This window comes from Zeugodacus cucurbitae, chromosome 3, assembly GCF_028554725.1.
Source record: "Zeugodacus cucurbitae isolate PBARC_wt_2022May chromosome 3, idZeuCucr1.2, whole genome shotgun sequence".
NCBI classification, from domain to species: Eukaryota; Metazoa; Arthropoda; class Insecta; order Diptera; family Tephritidae; genus Zeugodacus; species Zeugodacus cucurbitae.
The window spans coordinates 25,414,757-25,436,381 of NC_071668.1; the positions used below are offsets into that span (position 1 = coordinate 25,414,757).

Consider the following 21,625-nt stretch of genomic DNA (forward strand, 5'->3'; position numbering starts at 1 on the left):
GAAAGTGCTCCAAAAACTTTGTGTAATATTAAAATTTTTTTAATAAGAAAGGAAGAGCTGTAGCCAAACATTAGCTACTTTTGCCGCTTGTATGAATCAAAGTCATGCAAAATATTTGGAGATGTCTACTAGATTTTATTGTCGTAAATCAATCAAAGCTCATCACTGGTCGAAATCATCAAATTTTGGTATAAATCGTTCAAAGAGGGGCATATAAAAATCGCAACGCACACAAAAGGTTGACTTGTTCCTAATGACGACTTAAACAAACTAAATGCCACAAAGTAATAATAATTTACAAAATAGTGGCTGACAGTTGTGCTAACCTGGGAAAAATTATTTTTGAAATATTCTCAGCGGGAACATTTAAAATGAGACTTTCCGGATACTTATTTAACTGAATGTAGTTCTAATGTTATTTTAATAATCATAATAGACTCCATTAAAAAATTCAATAGGTAAAAGCAGCAGAACGCAAAACAAAGACTCTTATATGATCGTTATATGAAGATTAAGTTAAATTAAGTTAATTACATCACATTTATTCCAAGATTTTCCCTGCTTTGAATTTAAAATAAATCCAGGTAAATATGCTTGCGAGCGTGATTTCCGATTACCATTCACGCAAGTTGTCTAATTAATTCGGTCTCCAAAATGTCAATATACAACACACCTTATCTTTTTTCAATAGTCTTGCATTTTACCGATTTCACAGGTCTTCGCACTAAAAGTAAGATTGATTTCAAATACATTAAGTACTAATAAACAAAAAAATCATTTATTAATAAACAAGAGAATATTTAATTCAACAAATTTGATTTTTCAGTTCATTCTCTTGAAATAATCCAACAGTAAATGCAATGATATGCTCAGCCCAACACCCTTGTAACTACCTTCCACCACCTTTAAATATTTATGGAAGCGTTCACTTTCGCTATTCTCTACACATTATCAGAAAATTTCGCTAAATAATTTTCAAGATAGTGTATTGAGCCTAAGCTTCTTATATCCCCGAATTTTAAAGCTAATTAAGATGTTTTGAACTAACTTTCTATACTTTTCTGTTTTCCCAGCCCCTACTTCCAAATCGTTGATCACAAGGTATACAAGATATACACGTTAAATCAAGTGCTTCGGCCTTCCTGTTCTCATTTAATATTTTTTTTCTAATCAGTATTGTAATTTCATGCTAAATTAATAAAATATTGAAATGATGGAACACATAACATTTTTTGTTCAGTTTACATCTCTTTGATTGGATATTTCGAATAAGAATACCTTACCGTTATTTAAAAAATAATATTGCTGACCCTTAATATACATTGAATTGACAGTTGTTGTTAGTTCTGTGACTGCTTTAGTTCTTCTGAGGCTTTGCAAAAAATGTGTTCCGCTGAATCTAATTATCTAATTATGCACCGTTATAAATAACTTTATTATCTTGTTTCATATTACCTGGAGCATTTCGTTGGTAGTACTAATTTTATACTTTGAAATACATTTTTTGAGACGATTGGGATATTAAAAAGAGCGTTATATTTTGTTTTTTTTTTGTAACCTAGCATAGAATTTTCTGACATAATCGAATAAGTTTCGGTTAAATTGAGAAAATGTTTGGGGAGATTTTGAAAGGTACGAAATGGTTTTAAGTAAGTTTGATTTCAACTAAGCATTTTACTTAATTTTCCGCTTGTTTTTTTGGTATACTCATTCTACTATTTTCGTTGTCTTTGAGACTGATCCGTCACTTTAATAGTCGAAATTATTTGTGAATAAAAATCAACAATTATTAACAAACGGTAGGATTGTAAAAAGCAGCTTGTAAGACACATCACACTCGTTTATTAACGAATATAAAGCAAATAGGAATCCCATTAAAAACTAGCACTAAACATTAAAGCTCAGAGCGTAAGCCATCAGCAACATTAACGACATAATTACACTCCTTAAGGAGCTATCTGATCACACATGCATAAAAGTACACGGAACCGCAACTAAGAAAGAAACTTAACTGGAATACTGACACATAAATATATGCGCATATGCACTGCGCCTTTGAGTTGGCCAAAATCCATATTGAACGCTTCACGCACACACACACACACACACACACGAATTATTCCAAATCAGTGAACAATTTAATTTGGGTTTTTGCGGTTACAACGGCCAGCAGAAGATTGTGGAAATATGTGCGATTTTGGTTGTGGCAGCGGCAACAATGCACACGTCCTTAGCACCGCACCGCATCGCACAATGAGCGGATGGATTTTCTGCTGCTTTGGCATTCGGCTGAATTGACCGAATTCAAGTGGGAATTCGTAGAAAAATGCACATTATCATGATCATACATCATCGGCACACGCAGCAAGAGTTGGGGCAAAAGAAACACAAAAATTGGAAGAAATCTGCGAAATTGATAGTGACCCAATAGCAGCGACTACCAACGAGTGGCAGCATAGAGTTGATATACGTGTGTGTGACGATTTTTGGCATATTTTACATAATATCAGTTTCCGGCCACACGGCGTCAGTGTGTGCTGTCTTGACTAGCGGCAAGTTGACTTGGTCTTTTTGGTGACATTATATGCGATTGCTTTGTGCTTTGAGACTCTGCGCGCGCCCCATGTGGCGAACACCCACTCCACATTTTCCCTGCTTAGCTGCCTCCGAAATCACAGCCAGCCGCATAGTGTATGTATTAATGTGTGCATGTGGCCATAAGTTCTGGCTTTGAATGCCCTTAACTATTGGAAATCGTGCAGATTTTTACATTTTTTGCGACCCAGCACAAACAACTCCAACTGTGAGTGAGTGTGGCCCAGCGGTGAGCCGCCAGCCTTGCCGCCAAGCAAATCGAAGCGTGTGTGTTTGGTTAGTTGTTAGTTACCGTTAGTTGGCAATTGCTTTGCAGTCATCGCTGACCATTAATATGCATTCAATTGGCAGTTGTCGGTAGTTCTGCGGCTGCGCTCCTTCTCCTTCGTTCGGCACAACTATTCAATAAATTCATGCGCTGCTTTTGCGTTTAAAATAAATTCCATAACGGTATGCATGTGCATGTGTGTGTGTGTTCGATAGTTCGAGTGGGGAATAGCCGCGCTTACCTTCAAACGATTCACTGGCTTGTTAGCTTACCCCGTGACCCATGCAGCAGCATTCCCGTGTGCGCTCAGTCATCGCCATTGATTTGATGGCCGAAATACCGTTATCAATTTTTCTCAACTCTCATTTTTCCCAGCTTTCGCAATACCCTTGTGTCTTTTGTCCGCACATTGACTGCATTAAAGATGATGCCCACACTTAACTGATTATCAAATGCGCAAAAGCTATCGTATTTGCGGCAAAGCCTGGCGGTGAGAGGCAAGCGTGCAAGGACATCGTCTTCGGTGTGCGGCATCCATAAAAATGCGCCAACGCAAACATGGCGCTCGAATAACTGTGAAAGCAATTCGAAATACTTTTGTAAATTATGTATTTATGCATTTTAATGCCAACGTCGCTTTGCTGCTTGGCTTCCGCTCGTGTTCTCTACTGTTTATTCATTAAACATGAGCTTCGACGTGTTATTCTACTAATGGAATTTTTATTTACCGCCCAAGTCTACTAGGTGTGCGCGCTGCGTGAGTGAATTGATATTCATTTATTTCCGGCGTTTGTGTGCTGGCTTTCAAAGTCAAATTAAGAAATTATGAACGAATTTGGAAAATGTAAACATGCGCCTGTTTATTTATTTTGTTTACATATTTATTTAAGTAATATTCGTGCAATGAATAAATTGTCTTCTTTAACAATTTTTACTAGTCTTATTGCTACTTACATCGACCTATCACTTTTAAACTACAAATATTAGTATTTTAGAAAAAAAATGATGCAAATGCGCTAGATGTTTTAGTATAGTTTTCTGATTTTCAAAACGTTGACGTACCCTACATTTTACTGTCAGCGTACTCAGATAATTCGACAAATCTAGGGTTATACTACATCGTGTTCTCCCTTATTCAGCTGACACTTGTATTGTATCATCGCATCTGTCCTTGTTATTGTTGTTTATTCCTATTTCATCTTCACTGTCGCTATATTCAAATATGCATCCGAGATCATACCTACAGCAACGCAAAGCCAGTGACTTCTTTGCTTCTTAAGTTTGATGTGATTCAGAAAATCATTAGATTAGGTTAGGTTCAAAGGCTGACCCTCGCGACAATTGGTTGAATTCGACCGCCCATCTCCCTCGTACTTTTTTCAGTTGTTGTCATTATTAATTTTATTTCATGGGTCCTCACTCAGATCCACCTCCCGGACAGGTAGTCGTTTATGTAGGTCCTAAGGTTATCTCTGTTAAGAATACAAGACGGGGGTAAACGCATACCTTTATGGGGAGCTCATAGGCGACCAGCGCGAAGAGGGAGTCATCTCAGACGCGAGGGGAACATACTTTGAGGCCTGTCAGAGATTTATCGGTACGGAGGTAGTCTCGGCATTAACCCACAAGCCATTTCTGCAGAGCATCACCCTTTCATACTCAGGGACAGAATACCTCGGTCTCCATTGGGTTCAAACCAATCCATCAATAAAATCCTAATCATAGTCCCACATCCCAGAAAACCTATACACTAGCACATTATTCTAGCATATCTTGATCTTGATTTCGCCATGAAATTTTCAGCATCCTATTTAACGCGATATTCTCGGTAGTGTGGAGAGATACACTAACCTTTCGTATTTTCTTTTTCTTGTGGTCCCTTATTGAACACACTTACATGTTACAAAGAGGTTTATAAGTTAATAGAACTGTCCAAGTACAAGATTAATATATCTAAAAGCACCTGCTGAGCTCTCTATGCGCCGATTTCGATAGTACGCAAGAAATCCATACACTAAAGTAGTAGGAATATTTTGGAGATCTGAATGGTCTAGGACAAAGATATTCGTTACCGTAAAAACATTGTAAAAGTTTTTATTTAGTCCGATAACTATATTAAAATAAAGCTTCAATAAAAATTAAGGTTCCAAGCAGTTAGTTTCTTCTAAAAATTTCCCTGAACTTATGTCAAAATTAATTATATCAAATGCTTATTCAGATATTATATTGGAAAACCCTTAGAGATATTTATTATATTTATACTTTAAATTTAATCTAAGACATAATATGGGTTTCATCCAGACAAAAACAGTATACTTTCAATAATATTTTTCAATATCAAAAATGGAATTTCAATCAAACTTTTTATTATTTTAAAAATTCACATTTAGTAAGGAAATGTTTGAAGAAAAATATTAAAAACTCTGCCATTGCGATATCATTACCGGCAAACCCACGGTGACAACCACGTCGACAGCATAACTTCATGCTGCCCGGTTTGATGTTTTAAATTCAAAAAGGCGGATGCAATATGGTGATTTTTTAAAATGTGTCCGCCATATTGATCCGCCATATTGAATTTTTGAAAAGTCCCTTAAAGATTCCGATTAATTAAAAAAAACTTCAGCCATATTGCATCCGTTATTTTGAATTTAAAAAACCGACCCGGATTCGTAATCAGCGACCCCGAAAACCCCTGAGTAACGAGTTTCAAGCGAATCAACTGAATTTTCAAAAACGCTGGCAGCTATATTGGTTTTCTGGGGTTATTTCAAAACCCTGATATGATGAGGTTACATGAACATCGGATTCGGACTCAGCGACCCCAAAAACATAAGGCAAAAATAGGCCATGACAATTTTTTTTTTGGTTGGCTGTGTAATGAATCGATTTTTTAAGCTGTGAAAGTTCAGGAACAAGATAATTCAGTTCCATATATGACTTTTAAGGGGTTTTGTCGGGTAACGACAGGTCTCTTTCCATATTCTTTTTTTTTCAATGAAAAAATTATTTATTATTATTTATTATACTGCCTTATAGATACATATTAAAAGTATAATTTCTGAAATTTTCAACAAAACAAAAATTAAAACTCCTGCATTGTTCATTTCCGGTGACCATTTGAAAAATGGATGCGTCCGCGTTGTCAGCATAACTCATGACAGTATCATCCAAAATGGAAAAACAAAAATAAGTGTTTTAGGTAAGGCCATAAACTCGTGCTTGGATGAAGGAAAGACAAAAGAAATTAAAAATTGGTATTTTGGCAGACAGTTTTCCAAAAAAAATAAAAATTTCGGTTAAATTTGCTTCTCATTTTTATACTCTCGCAACAAATGTTGCTAAAGAGAGTATTATAGTTTTGTTCACATAACGGTTGTTTGTAACACCCAAAACTAAACGAGTTAGATATAGGGTTATATATACCAAAGTGATCAGGGTGAAGAGTGGAGTTCAAATCCGAATGTCTGTCTGTCCGTCCGTCCGTCCTTGCGTCCGTCTGTGCAAGCTGTAACTTGAGTAAAAATTAAGATATCTTGATGAAACTTGGCACACTTATTTCTTGGCACCATAGGAAGGTTGCTTTCGAAAATGAGCAAAATCGGACCACTGCCACGCCCACAAAATGGCGAAAACCGAAAACACATAAAGCGCCATAACTAAGCCATAAATAAAGCTATGGAAATAAAACTTGGTATGAAGGATCGCACTATGAAGGGGCATATTTGGATGTAATTTTTTTGGGGAAGTGGGCGTGGCCCCCTACTAAGTTTTTTGTACATATCTCGCAAACCAATAGAGTTATATAAACCAAACTTTCTGCAGTCGTTTTTTTTTGCCACTTCTTAATGCAGTCCAAAAATGAAAGAAATCGGATAATAACCACGCCCACCTCCCATACAAAAGTTAGGTTGGAAATTACTAAAAGTGGGTTAACTCTTTAACGAAAAACGTCAGAAACACTAAATTTCACATAAGAAATGGCAGATGGAAGCTGCACTCAGATTTTTTTACAAAATGGAAAATGGGCGTGGCGTCGCCCCTTATGGGTCAAAAACCATATCTCAGGAACTACTCGACCGATTTCAATGAAACTTGGTTTGTAATAGTATCCTTACCTTCCAATAATATTTTGTGAAAATTGGCCAAATCGCTTCACAGCCACGCCTACTTCCTATATACCAGAACTTCGAAGACAATCTGAATCGTTTACTTTACAATATATAAAATAAGTACTAGTGAAGATATCGGTGCAGAACTTTGCACAAATACTATGTTAATAGTGTGGCAGCCCAATTCTAAAAATCGCCGAAATCGGACCATAGGTTTTTAAGGCCCCATATATCGAACACGAGGACCTCGGTGCTTCTATCCTAATATAATGGTTTCCAACTTTCAATGGACGTTATACAATATATGTATATGACGAATATGTGGGTCAAATTGTGTATTACATAATATATCTAAATAAAGTTAAATATATAAATTGCGAGAGTATAAATCGGTTACACACGAACTTAGCCCTTCCTTACTTGTTAATAGTTGTAATTGAAACACAATTCTGCCCTTCCTTATGTAAAATTTGGTGTTTCTGACGTTTTTCGTTAGTGAGCTTTTTGTAATTTTCAACCTAACTTTTGTATGAGAGGTAGGCGTGGTTATTATCCGATTTCTTTCATTTTTGGAAATGGAAATGTATTAGGAAATGGCTAAAAAAACGACTGCAGAAAGTTTGGTTTATATAGCTCTATTGGTTTGCGAGATATGTACAAAAAACTTAGTAGGGGGCGGGGCCACGCCCACTTATCCAAAAAAATTACATCCAAATATGTCCCTTCATAGTGAGATCCTTCATACCAAATTTTATTTCCATAGCTTTATTTATGGCTTAGTTATGGCACTTTATGTGTTTTCGGTTTTCGCCATTTTGTTGGCGTGCCAGTGGCCCATCTTCGAACTTAACGTTCTTATGATGCTAAGGAACACGTGTTCCAAGTTTCATTAAGATATCTAAATTTTTACTCAAGTTACAGCTTGCACGGACGGACAGACGGATTTGAACTTTACTCGTCTCCCTGATCACTTTGGTATATATAACCTTATATCTAACTCGTTTAGTTTTAGGACTTACAAACAACCGTTATGTGGACAAAACTATAATACTCTCATAGCAACTTTTGTTGCTTGCCTTCGTTCAAGCACAAGTAATTTGTATCTCGAACACCTGTAAAAATTTCATCAAGATCGGTTGAGTAATTTTCGAGAACATTTGTAAACCGACTTTGAAAACACGGTTCCGAGAAAAACGCGTTTAAAGTTTTGAGTAATAATAATACCTGACTTGGAACGCACACCTTCCAAAGGCTGTATCTCCGAAGCTATTATTCTTATCGACTTGAAAATTTAGGATAACATTCTTGAACCCACGAAACCCATGTAATTTAATTTGAATTAATTAAAATTTTTTGCAAATCACCTTAAAAAATGCAAATAATGATCGATAAGTGATAAAGTGCGCTACCGAAACAACGGCCTTGCTTTGGTTATGTTGAGTTTTCTCCTATAAAAGTGCTTACTTTCTTCATAATATTTTTGAAAGACATACATAAATAAACTTTCATACGCACAGAAAATGTAAATAATCCACATTCAAAGCTTGTAAAAGAACACTTCGCACAGATTTCAAGTGTTATTGTTCATCATCTACACACAACAGGGCGTATGAGCAACACAAAGCAAAACAGCGGAATCAAAATCGTAAGAAATAAATATAGCAAGAACATAACGTTTACCTTTACGATCACACCAACCAGTTCTTATAAATGAAATGTATAGCGTTGTAAAAAAGAAAACGAAAAACAGTTTAAAGTCTTGCATGTTCCAACCGTTGGAGGCACACTGGCGCAAGGCGAGCGAGGTGTGTAGCTGCTTACATTGTATTGGAAAATCACTAAAATAAACTCGGCAGCATTGCATTGTTCTGTAAGTTGTAAATAAGCGTGTAAGGGGGCTAATGGCCTTGAGTTGCAACGCCTTGCAGCCAGCAACAATGTAATTGATTTTTATAGGAAACAAAAGTTTACAAGCACGCAATTACAGTTACAATTGCACACACACACAGTCGAATATATTGTTTTTTAATACGCACTTCATTTTATACACATATTTGGAAAATGTTTTCTTTGCTGTATTCGTTCCTTTGTCACTGCACTGCACAACGCTGTATGCAACAACACGGCAGCGAGTGTACACGCATACCATGCCACGTTGCACATGTTAAATTGCCAGTTGGTTTTCGCTTCACGCTTTATTTGTTGTCAAAAAGAAAAATTGATCAACTTCATTTTGTTATTGGCAAACGTGCTTGCTGCTGCTTCAGTCGCTGCCGCCGCCCGCTGTCATCAAAGAGAAACGTACCACACAACATTCTCAGTGCCTTCATCCACCCGCCTCCGCACAAATCTTGTTGTTTTCTCGTTTTTATTTTCTTAGTTTTCAACCCATTTGATTACCCTGCCTCACGCTCAATCTTAGCTTGGCTTATTTTGTTGCAACTGATGAAGTGCAAATTCAATTGAAAGACTCTATTTCCTTTTCAGCTTTCAAACAAGCGCTACGTCCGTACTTTTGCAAAACCGTTATACATGTGTATTGGGCGGTGTGTGTGTTTACATGCGTGCATATGTGACTGTGGCACAGTTCGTCTGTGCTTGTAAATTCATTGCAGTGGACAAATTGCAAGTTCTTATTGACTGCAGCAGAGTTTTGAAAATTGAATTTTTCTCTCAACCTCATTTTTCGTCTGCATAGCTAAAGGTGTTGCCACTTTAATTGAGTTGTTTTTGTGTGTGTGTGTGTGTGTGTGTGTGTGTGGGTGCTCCGTAGCAAACACTTAAATAAATTTTGCTGTTTGTTTTAACTCACTTCAAAATGTGAATTTTCTCAAAAAGAAATTAAATTACTGTAAAAGAGTGAAGTCACTCGTGCATTAATGCAAATTGGCTTCAATTGAGAGAACTCAGTTCAACAAAAACAATCAGTTGAAACAGGTAAAGAAGAGAAATATCTTCAGGTGTTGGTGAGATGTGTTCAAAAAATAACCGGAATTTTCAAATTTTCTATTGCACAAAAGTCCAAAAGCCAATTGTCAAATTAAATATATATATTTTTTTATTATGTTGATATACATGTCTTTGAGGTACGATGAAATTTTTAGCTATACTTTGTCTGTAAGCTAAGGTTAGACGTGCTTTTATTATAATAGCTTTACGATTTTCTTTTGCTTGTTCGTTAATTTTTTCGCAAGAATGGTACTGTAACCTTGCCCCAGCCACCATATACGCCAGACAAGACTCCGTGTGACTTTTTTCCAAAATAAAACAAAGGTTATCACAAAAATTGAGTTTGAGTAGTGTTTCGACGATTAGCAGAAACGTACAAGTCTTTCATCAACAATTTTTATTTTAAAATAGTATATTTAAAAATTAATTCACATAGTTTTTGAGATAAAAAAAAGCATGCACGCATACAGTAAAAACAGTTAAAAAACAATATTTTTTTAATCCTGTTGATATGCATTGCGCAACATTAACTTCCTCCAGCAATTTTGGTTCGGTCGTATCATCATTTGCGCAAACACCAGAGATACATCTTTTTCTATATCATGCCAGTTCAGACCGCCTAAACTATGTTCGAAGCGCCCATTAAAGTGACTAAAAAATTTATACATATACATATAAAAGATATATCATCACAAACGCTGTTAAGCCAAACTATATTTACCCTCTATAGCAATCATTAAACCACCAACCGCCGTAGTAAGTCTGTGCACAATTCCTTGTATTACTTTTATCATTATCACGGTCATACGATGAAAATTTCATTCCCAAATGATAGCTTAGGGAATCACCAGCACTTCCGCTATATTTACCCAATTTCTTCAAAACGTAGTCCTCTCCTTCGTTACCAATGAGAATGTGAGAATACTTAGCATAATATTCTGTACCATTGCGTGCTTTCATTTGAATATATAACTCCTGTTCACAACCGCTGGTGAGCGCGTACAGGGTTTCCAAACCGATCCAATAGTTTCCCATTAAGTCGCCAAATCCCTTCTTATAATGATGCCAATTTCTGGTAAAATCTACTGAGCCATTTTGACGCCGTTGTATAACTAACCATCCCCCAATATCCATATCCTCTTCATAAAACACCTCCAAGTTGGTGACATTAATCTTTGGTAAATCAATTCTGTATACCCCGCTCTTCAGGTTGTTAACTTCCATAAAACTATACGGTTTTATTGCTCTGAAATAAAGAGATAATAACTAAATTACGACTAAAAACGCCGGAAAATAGTTATAGCCGATATGCATCGATGTACGAAACATGATGTTTTTTAATGTGATACATGGCTTAATTCCGATGCATCTAATGTTTTTATTGTATTTGTCCCGATAGGAACTTGCCTTAAAATGGCAAAAGTAAGTAATCAACCAGTAAGGAAAGGCTAAGTTCGGATGCAACACAGGTAGGCGTGGTTGTGAACCGAATTCGCCCATTTACTGAAGTTACAGCTTGCACGTACGGATATACGGACGGACAGACGGACTTTGGTTTGAGAGTATAAAAATTGCACAATACACAAATGTAGAGTTTCCTAGGCATCACCATGTCTTTCAGTGAGGGAATACAATTGCATTCTTTAACTCTTGAAGTTAAGTCAACATCTGACTTCGAAGGCATACATCTGAATATATAAGCGAGCAAATTTTAAAGACATGCGGAAATTGGGGTATCAATGAAACTAAAATGTCAGCTTTTGTTACTGATAATGCTACAAATACACAATGGTTCGACTTGCATGAAGCTGCGATCATATGTACTTCCCGTTGAGATATCCCTATGAATTTTTTAAATATATATCATTGGTCACTTCGGTCTACTACATCCTGTGGCTCACAAGACACTTCAATTGCACTTATATATATGACGATGATTCGCAGAAATACTTTTTCGCATGGTAACGGATCGTCAAAACTTTCATTAGGGCTTTGTAAAAATAATTAAGAAATTAGGGAAAAACTGAATATGATTTGTCGTGAAAGTTGCCCTTAGCCAATACCATAAAAGAAGTGAGTTCGAAAGGCATTAGTATTTTTACGAATACAACTACATCCGCAAATTTCCGCAACGAACTTTAACAATCTTATTATCTTAAGACTCTGATAAATCATTCAATATCATACAAACTTAAGGAAAGATCGGGGGGAACACAATTAAAACGTTATGTACATAAATTGAAGACTCGAAAAACTGTATAAACAGATATGTGACATAAAACACTAATTCAACAAAAATAGAAATCAGGTTAGTCTAAATTACTCTCATAATCCGCTAGATTATTGGAACGATTTACAGACACAATTTCCTAAATTATATAAATTAGCTTTCAAATACTTAACAGTTGTTGTTACATCACTGTATGATATTACTTTTATAAACTTAAACTTAACATAATATTTTAATCCTTTAATAAAAACTAGTACACTTCAAATTTATTTAACAAAGTTGATTTTCTTTCAGAACGTGCGTAAGTAATATTTCGTAAACATAAGTACACAAACAAATATTACTTAATTTGCAGTTGGAATGTTCTTAGAATAATTATTAATATTCTTTTAGTACTTTCGATGCATCGATGTTTTTATTCGATGCATCTTATCGAATAAAAGATCGATGTTTTTATTTTAATGTGAATTGCTACTTAAAAATGAATACGATATTATTATATAGGAGTATACAAAATAGTTAATTTTTACCGATTCGCACGTAACAGCTTTTCGTTGTTCGAACATTCCTCTGTAAACTTCCGCACGTTTTCCAACTCCTTCAGGATTTTTGAAACGACGTCAATTTGCACATCACAATTGCAATCGCACACTGTACTTGTATCAGCATCCTGTTGTAGACCAAATCCGATTTGAAAAATTAATATGCAATTTAACACAATAAAGGAAGTAAAGCGAAACATTTTTCCACGAGTTGTGCGAAATGACTGATGCTTTTTGAAGTGTAGATTTAGCTTTTAAATGTTTAAAATTCAAATGAAATTATATACATTATTTATATACATGTGTACTATGTGCTACTTCTAAAGGAATTCCAAGGGAATGTTGCGATAAGCATTTTATCATGGAATTAGTATGATGAGTCAGCTTCGTGCTTTCGAATTCCAATCAACATCACTACTAAGTACACAGCAACCAGTGTATTTCATACACAAAATCATTAGCTTTAGTGTGTGTGGTGTTGATAAAACTGGAAACACGTGTTACTTTGCTATGCTGGCCCTTGCTACACTTTAGGTATATTAGGTTTAGTATTAAGATTTTTAAACTTCGGGCGTGCTTAAAATTGTATATATCGGTTAATATGTAATATATACAAATATTCAAAATTATATGAACATGAATATACTATAGTTAGGTGGTGAACGCTTATGAAATCGCTCCTTGAATTAAATACTCAAACTCCCATTTAATTACTGTCTATATAGTATAATTATGTGGGCTTTACGGTGATTATATGGTTCAAATTGTGAGCTATCTTCTTGAAATGTCGTGGAAACTTCTTTTAGAAATAACTTTTCCTGATATATATATTGTGTGTTACATATACATATGTATGAACAAAACTGTTATACGCAACATACATACGTGCATTGCGAGGGTATATAAATATATTTGAACTTTCCTAATCCATAATCCAAAAAAACTTTCGAGTTACGAAAGGTAATTGGTATGAAATTTGACTTCTATTGCCAATTCAAGAGTTCGAGTTACAGAAATTCAATTTATGGAATTTTAACTGTCTTATCCACTTAGAGAATATAATATTAACATTAGTGAATACGTGTGCTGTATAATTATTATTAAAATTCTATGTACACTTTTCTATTTGAAATACTTAATCTATATTCCATTTTTCTTTACAAGTTTATTCCAAAATATTTTGAACAATTAGTGTGGTTATGATTAGAAACAACAAGTAAGGAAGGGCTAAGTTCGGGTATAACCGAACATTATATACTCTCGCAATTTAATTATTTAATTTTATTTATATTATATAATACACCAGTTGACCCACATATTCGTCATACATATGGTATAAAGTCTATTGAAAGTTGGAAACCCTAATATTAGGTATATTAGAGCTAGGTAAAGTTATAACCCGATTTCACCCATTTTTGGCACGGAGACATATTATTAACCCATTAACTCCCAAGGGTAAAAATAAAAGCATATTTTATGGTTTTATTGTTTATTACGTTTAAAAATACTTAAAAAAAGAGAAAACCATTAAAAAAAAAAAATATTGATTAATTATTTGATTAACGTTGGGATTACTGAACTTATGTTATACAAACAAGTCATAAAAATACATTTAAAATATTTCACTTACGCAAATACTATAGCGATTGGCGTGAGTGAAATATTTTAAAACAATCAGGATGAAGATGTATATGACATTTTTTACACATATAAATTGTTGTACTTTTACACTATCTACATCTTCTTCGACGTTTATTTTCGTGCTCCTCTATGACATGACCAATATTATCGAAGCGAATATTGGAAGGCAATGCGTTTTTGGATGGTCTTCCTAAATTTCTATTTGAATTACCGAAAAAGTGAGACTTATCTGCAAGTTGGGCTTCTTCGATTTTCATCAAACTAACAGCAACGTAAGATTTAAATTCTAATTGAGTCATTGATCGCTCATTTGCCAGATTGGAAATCTTCCACGAGTTTACTAAAACACTATCTATCAAATTGATGAACAGTGGCCACACCACTTTTTCCCTCTTACTCGAATCCTATAATTGGTAATTCCATTGTCATGCAGATCGACGCCTCCCATATTTTTATTATAATCTGCTATAACCTGGGCCTGTGGCACATTCACCATTTTTTTAGTTTTCTATCGCAACGTTTTGCTGTAACCAATGGTTCGATTTTTGCGATGTTAGTTCACATTCACCACAGAATTGTCATTCCATCGAACTAATAGTACATTATGTTTTTGGTCAAAGCTAAAATCAAATGACTCTCTCTCTTTTTTCTGAAGAGTTTTCGTATTTATCGTGATTTTATTCATTGTTCTATTTTCTCGAATAGTACCAGTGGCAAAATAGCCTTTCTCTTTCAGAATTCACAATAATTTGTGTGAAGAAAAGAAATTACCAAAAAAAATGCGAGTTTTGACAGCTCTCTCTCGAACCAAGGAGTCTCGTATCAAGTTATATATGCTATTAGCTCAACGTTCTAGAACCAACTGAATAATAAAAACAAAACAGAACTACTCCTTGAATAGCGAGAACCCATTATTGACAATACATTTCTAACACGACTGGCATGCTGAGTAACAATAACAACTGACTATTGTTACTCCCAACGTTGCGTATACGCAATGTTTCCTAGAAATGTAAGATAAACAACGCGTGTAGGTAGTTTTGTCCACCAAAAGGGTTTATATCACAAATAAGATATTGTTAATGCGTTGTACAGTGTAAAAGGTAAAGCTTTATTTAAATTAATATTTTTTATGATTGGATGAATATATCGATCCCGAGATGACTGCTCTAGCAGTTTTTGAATGATAAAAATAAAATTTGCTTCACTAGTGCTTACTGTATACTTGTAAGGTTAACGATTCAGATGGACTTCAAAGTTCTGATTTCACCTATTTTCACAACATATTATTGGAATGCCAGGAAAATATTATAAACCGATTTTCATTTAAAATTTTGTATACCAATTTGTGTGCAGCCCTTCTGTGTTTTCCCTTACTGAATTAAAGCATTTTTAGTAGTTTTCAACATAACCTTTGTATGAGGGAAGGGCGTGGTTATAAGCCGATTTCCTCCATTTTTGGACTGTATAAGTTAGTATCTGAATGAAACGACTCTAGAAAGTTTGGTTGATATAGCTTTGGTAGAGTACGAGATATGTACAAAATACTTAATAGGGGGCGGGGCCACACCGACTTTCCCAAAAAACTCAAAACCAAATATGCCCCTTCCCAGTGAGATCCTTTGTACCAAATTTTGCTTTTGTAGCTTTATTTATGGCTTAGTTATGGCCCTTTATCTGATTTCGGTTTTCACCATTTTGTGGACGTGGCAATAGACTGATTTCGCCCATTTTCGAAAGCAATCTTCTTATGGTGCCAAGGAATATGTGTACTTAGTTTCATCAAGATATCTCAATTTGTATTGCTTTAAAAATTATTGCGAATGAATTCAATTGTTCGTTCATCTTAATAGAATATATTTACTCTTATATTTACCCACCACTCTTACTTTTTTCAATACTACTAAAAATGATAGAAAGAGAGTGGGCACTGCACAGAATTATGAATTTATGCAAACAGCATTACAGCGCTTAATTAAATTCTAAGAAGCGAATATAAAAGCAAGAGCGCACACATACACTCCAACATTTTTTTAAGACTTTTCATCGATTACCGACAAAATGAGGGAAATATCGAAAAATCTAGCAACAAAATCGGCAAGCACTTTTAGACACAAGTCAGCCAAGTCAGCTATGAATGAATGAAGCGCAAATGAAAATTGGAAAACGAAATATGAACGAGCTTATGCCTGGCGAGTGGGGCAATTGAGTAAGCATTGGTTGTAATTTGAATGCCTGAATGATTGATTTAAAGTACATTAGCGGCGGCAGTCAGAAATAATGGCAACACAAAAGCCACATCAAATTCGATGGAAATTTGTCAGCGCACAAACAAAGGAACGGCATGAGAAATAACTAAGCAAATTGTTAAATGTTGCATAGCAAAAAATACGTAGGCTGATTTTTATCTTTGCTGCGTGTTTATAGAGAATGAAGTCGAATATTGTAATGAATATTCTAACAATCGAACGTATATTACATTAACCTGAATTGTGACATTACCAAGAGTGGCTGTGGCACTGAGGGTCTTCATACATTATTTAAAATTCATATCGAATTGTCGAATATTCGCAGTTGAAATTGTTGTTTGCATTTGTAATACGTCTGAACGGATGTCTATGTCAAACGGTTGACGGCGAAAAAAACCATTTCCATGCTGAACAACATTAGACACTTTAATTGTTATTCCATATTTTATTTCAAACTTATACCAATTTAAGAAAGAAACTAATAGCAAATGGCAAGACAATTTTGTGTCATACCCCAAAATATGTTATTATCATGAAGGCTAACTGCTTATTTCCTATTTTTTGAATATTTTACTTTAATTGTTAGACTGCTGCTGGCCCTCTGTTTGGAATTTCGATGTGTATTCATAAGTATTATTTAGTATTAATAGCACAAAAGAATTTCAAATTCAAAGTTTGTTTATCCATTGGTTTTCGCTAATTTATCACTAAACTAAATTTCTCATTCAGCTTGACGATTTTAATACATACACGTATTTGATTCGTAGAAATAGAGGCTTACTTGAGAACCACCCGCCTTATAAGTAGTAAGCCTACAACAGAAAAAAAAAAACAAATAGGAAATCATTGAACGCATATTTATGGAATTACAATTATTCGAAAATATTATTTGCTGGATAAATGAATTATAGAAATTAAATGTTTTATAATTTTCGCAGGAAATTTGATAAGATTCAGGTTGACTTTGGATTTTTTGTGCGATACAAGTAATGATTTGCAGATTTTTGATTAGTAGTAAATTATATATGTATATAATCAAATCAGCCTTATTGTAATCTTCATGTGAAACGATATTCCGAATGAAAAAAACTCACACATTTCTGTTTATTGTGTGATGATTTGTTATTTCCACACGAAAGAAAATTTCGTATCATGAATTTCGTGTGAATGAAAACTTATATTCGAATTTCGGCATTGTGTCACAAATATTTTTGTTTTGATTTTTTGATTATTATAAATGAAGACTCCGTTTATAAAGCCAATTACGCGACTGTTTCAGCATAAAAGCATATGCTCCACATAGCTTTTTATCCACATAAAAATGTTCGTTGCATGCCCGACTTGCACTCTCCACCAGGGAAAAGGATGTAATAGTATATTTGTAGGGATAATTTAATAAAATAACTTGAACGCACATTGGTTTTATTCTGCAATTGATGATATCCAGAGAATCTTTCTCTTTATTTTCTATGTAAAAGCTATTTACTATATTTTCCACCAAAAACTTCAACTGTGTTTTGTTAATATACCTTAGGTTAGGTTTAATGGCTGCTCCCCACAAGAGGAGGAATAGACTTAGACTAGGATAGTCCTTTAGGAAGTCAGAAACAAACCTAATAGCGCAGTGAACCTACTACAAAGCTGCATATGTTTTTTACTTCTAAATTCGCCAATTCGAAAGATGTTCAAAAGTGAGAGCATAGAAATCTTAGTCTCTATCTCGCATAGGCGGGGCATTCTATAAGGAAGTGTTGAGATAATTCCAACTCGTCTTCTTCTAGGTAACATCAGCAGCAAGCACCCGTCAAAAGTTTCAACGGGTCAATGACCCCTACAACTAAGGAAGTATTACTGAAGGCGAAGAGCGCCTTAGACATCTTGTGACTGACCAGCGTTTTCCCAGCTCAGCTGAAGCCCAACTGTCCAGTAGATCACAAGTCGTGCTCCTACTTATTCGCATTCTACTGTACTTCAGACTGACGTGCCTACCTTTGCTCATTAGCCTTACGTTACTACCTAGGATTCCTCCTTGACCAGGCCCCCAAACTAATCTAATCGTGAAGATATATCTAGTATCGACTGAAAGTGAGGGGCACTTTTGCTTTAAAACACTAATATAGTTGTGAAGCGTTTTGAAGCCTCCACCACAAAAGGATCCCGCCGAATATTAATTCAACTTTGGGTTCATATAGCCAAAGAACTTCTTAATATACGTAGACCTTAGTTTTGAATTTTTTCTAGTTTTATTTTTAATTCTAGTTCGATGTTATTTGATTTTTTTCTCTTTCGTCAGATGACTTCTTCGTGTTGTTCGTTAAACCGAGTTCTTGCAAATCCCCGATGTTCGTTATTTAAGGTACTCAATGTAATTTACTTTTCGTTAAAAGTTATTAAAAGTTTATTTACGTTTTTTGTTTCTTTTTAAGTTATACTGAGTAGTGAGTGACTCATACAAATTTTCCAGTATTTGCAATGAAATAGTTGCTTAGATCGCTTAAATTTCAACAATTAAAGTTTCTTTTCAGTCAAATTGTTTGCCTCCTTCAACTGGTTTAACACTCGTCCTCCACCTAAGTATGCGGGGCTGACACTCTTCCGAAATGGCAGGCGGGTTGTAGGTAAGACTGTCTTCCTTTGGAATGCTGCCTCCGCTGTTCGGGAGATGGATAGACTCTATCAGAGCGCATAATGACTATATAACAAAAATGCACGAGGTAGAGAGTCCCAACAGTGGCCCGGTCTGGTGGTGACGGAACCTTCAACAACGAAAGGCAAAGCAAAATCTCTCTCGAAATCCCCGCTACCACCCATAAAGGGCAGCAAGACGTTGGGCGTCGACAGAAGTTAGTCGAAGAGCGCGGCGGAATCGCCAGCAGCAGAAGAGGAGCCTCTGCTAGTATAATGGGGTATCCCAAATCGCTAGGGAGCTTTAGAAATCCATGCACTTTTCGTGCGTCGGTGGCAAGAAAGCTACGATCCTAGAACGCGACTGTAGTATGATGAACAGAAATCTGCACAGTATACAAATACGCTGGAGTGGGCAGGGAAGGTTCTAACTCATAACTTCGAAGATTATGATAGTAATATTTGTGTCATACCTTCCTGCAGCTTATGAGCTCATATGCAATACTTATAGGTGGGTTTCTCAAGCGCTTTGGAACATCAAGCCTCAGTGGTATCATATTTGGCACTACCTTTCATAGTTTTGGCAAATTCTTTTTTTTTTTTTAAATTGTTCATTATTAAAAATTTTACATTTTTTCTTCCAATTTTTTGAATGATCTTTCGATGTCCACTGTCATCATAAGTTTGGATGTTACCTGGTACTCAGGAACATAAAATACACAGGAACTAACATAATTCTTTTTTCACTACAATGACACTACTGTTGAATATTCTAAGGGAGAATTTTGATAGTGTCAAGTATACGTACATATATACACAACGCGTTCTCGAATCATATCTGCGCGCTTCACACTATCATAATTTTTTTTGTTTTTGTTATTTGTTAAAATAGTGGTTTAACTTGATCTAACACTAAATAGGAATGTACAATTTATAACAACGTCATTTACTGTTATTTTCCAACTTAATACTTCATACATGGTGTAGCAAAGGGGAATATAGTACTAAAAACTTCACTTAAACTGATAGCAATATATCGACGTAATAAAGAAATAAAAAGCTATTCAAATATTTACAGAGTTTCAAATTGCTTATTTTGACAACATACACACATATAATCATCGACAAAGTGCCCGAAAGTGTGTGAAATACAAAAAGACAATTCACAAGCTAACAGTATTCTATGGGAAAACATTTTGCTGTGCACACGACTAAGCACTCAAAACTGAGTATTAATCAATTTTAAAGCAAGCAACAACTAGTCCCTTAAGAGGAGTTTGCAAATGAAAAACGCCACACACACGGAGACACACACAGGCAGGTAGTACGAGTGTTGAAAATCTCGGCAACATAACGGACAAAACAAGAGCATGTTTCAGTAAATTAGGTGCACAATTTCAGGTGGTTACAGCAAGCAAGCCAATTGTCATACACTAACAAGCAAAATAACGCAAAAGTGTTTACAAACAACCACTTGTTTGAGCACACAGATAAACAAACATACATTCTGAAGACTGTAGTGCAATTGCAACCGCAACAGCATATACATATACATATATATATGTATCTACATATATATATATATATGCATGTGTGGTTGTATGTATGTGTGTCTTCTGCTTGGAAGAGCGTTGTTGTTCTAGGTTTAAAAGGTGCTTAATTGCGCATGTTCTATGAATCAGACGTCTGTGTATGTTTTCTTCAGCGTATGTATGTGTGTGTATGCCGTTATAGCCATACATACGCACTATATTTTGTTTTCGTAACTGTTGTGGTATTTCATGTTGGTCTGAGTTCTGTGGCAATGTAGATTGGCTATTTTGACTGTTTAAAGCGCCACCCATATTTGCCACACACTACAATGTTGCAACACCGTGTGTGGCATGTTGATTAAGTCAAAACAATAGCTTTTGCCACATACACACAGATTTGCATATGTATAAACAGACTTGCAAAAATAGTGCATATTTGTATGTGTTTGTGCACACGTGAGAATCGCCATATGTTCGCTTACGAAATTACACGTACATAGCTACATATGCAGCTGTATGCTATATATATGTGGATACAAGCATAACATACATTTAGGCGCCTCCTCTTTAACACTTCCAGGCGCTTGCTGTGTCTTGCCAGCACTTGGATTTATTAAGTCATTTCGCAGGCAACTCTTGCCTCCCTTCCCGCGCTTGCACTGTGTGCAGCTAGGTGTAAAGGTAATTTCACCTGGTTTTATGGTTTGTCGATTTCATAGTCAACCCTTCGCTCTCCGCTACACCATTTTGTGTTTTAATAATGTTCGTGTTTTACATGCTTGTACGTAGGTGTTGTTCTGGCGCATATTTACACACGGTTGCATAAATGTACACAACACCGGTATCGGTAAGGAAATAAAAACTTCCATTCAAGATATTATC

General features: G+C 35.3%; 1 protein-coding gene across 1 annotated transcript; it reads right to left on the bottom strand.

The window, feature by feature from the left end:
• Window positions 1-10,304: 10,304 nt before the first annotated feature.
• On the bottom strand, window positions 10,305-12,934 carry LOC105214754 (ficolin-1-like). Its single transcript, XM_011188358.3, has 3 exons — window positions 12,685-12,934; window positions 10,646-11,170; window positions 10,305-10,575 (listed from the first exon to the last, which is right to left on the bottom strand). The coding sequence occupies exons 1-3, from the start codon at window positions 12,894-12,896 to the stop codon at window positions 10,422-10,424; spliced, it is 891 nt and encodes a 296-aa protein (XP_011186660.2). The 5' UTR covers window positions 12,897-12,934; the 3' UTR covers window positions 10,305-10,421.
• Between the last annotated feature and the right edge of the window lie 8,691 nt (window positions 12,935-21,625).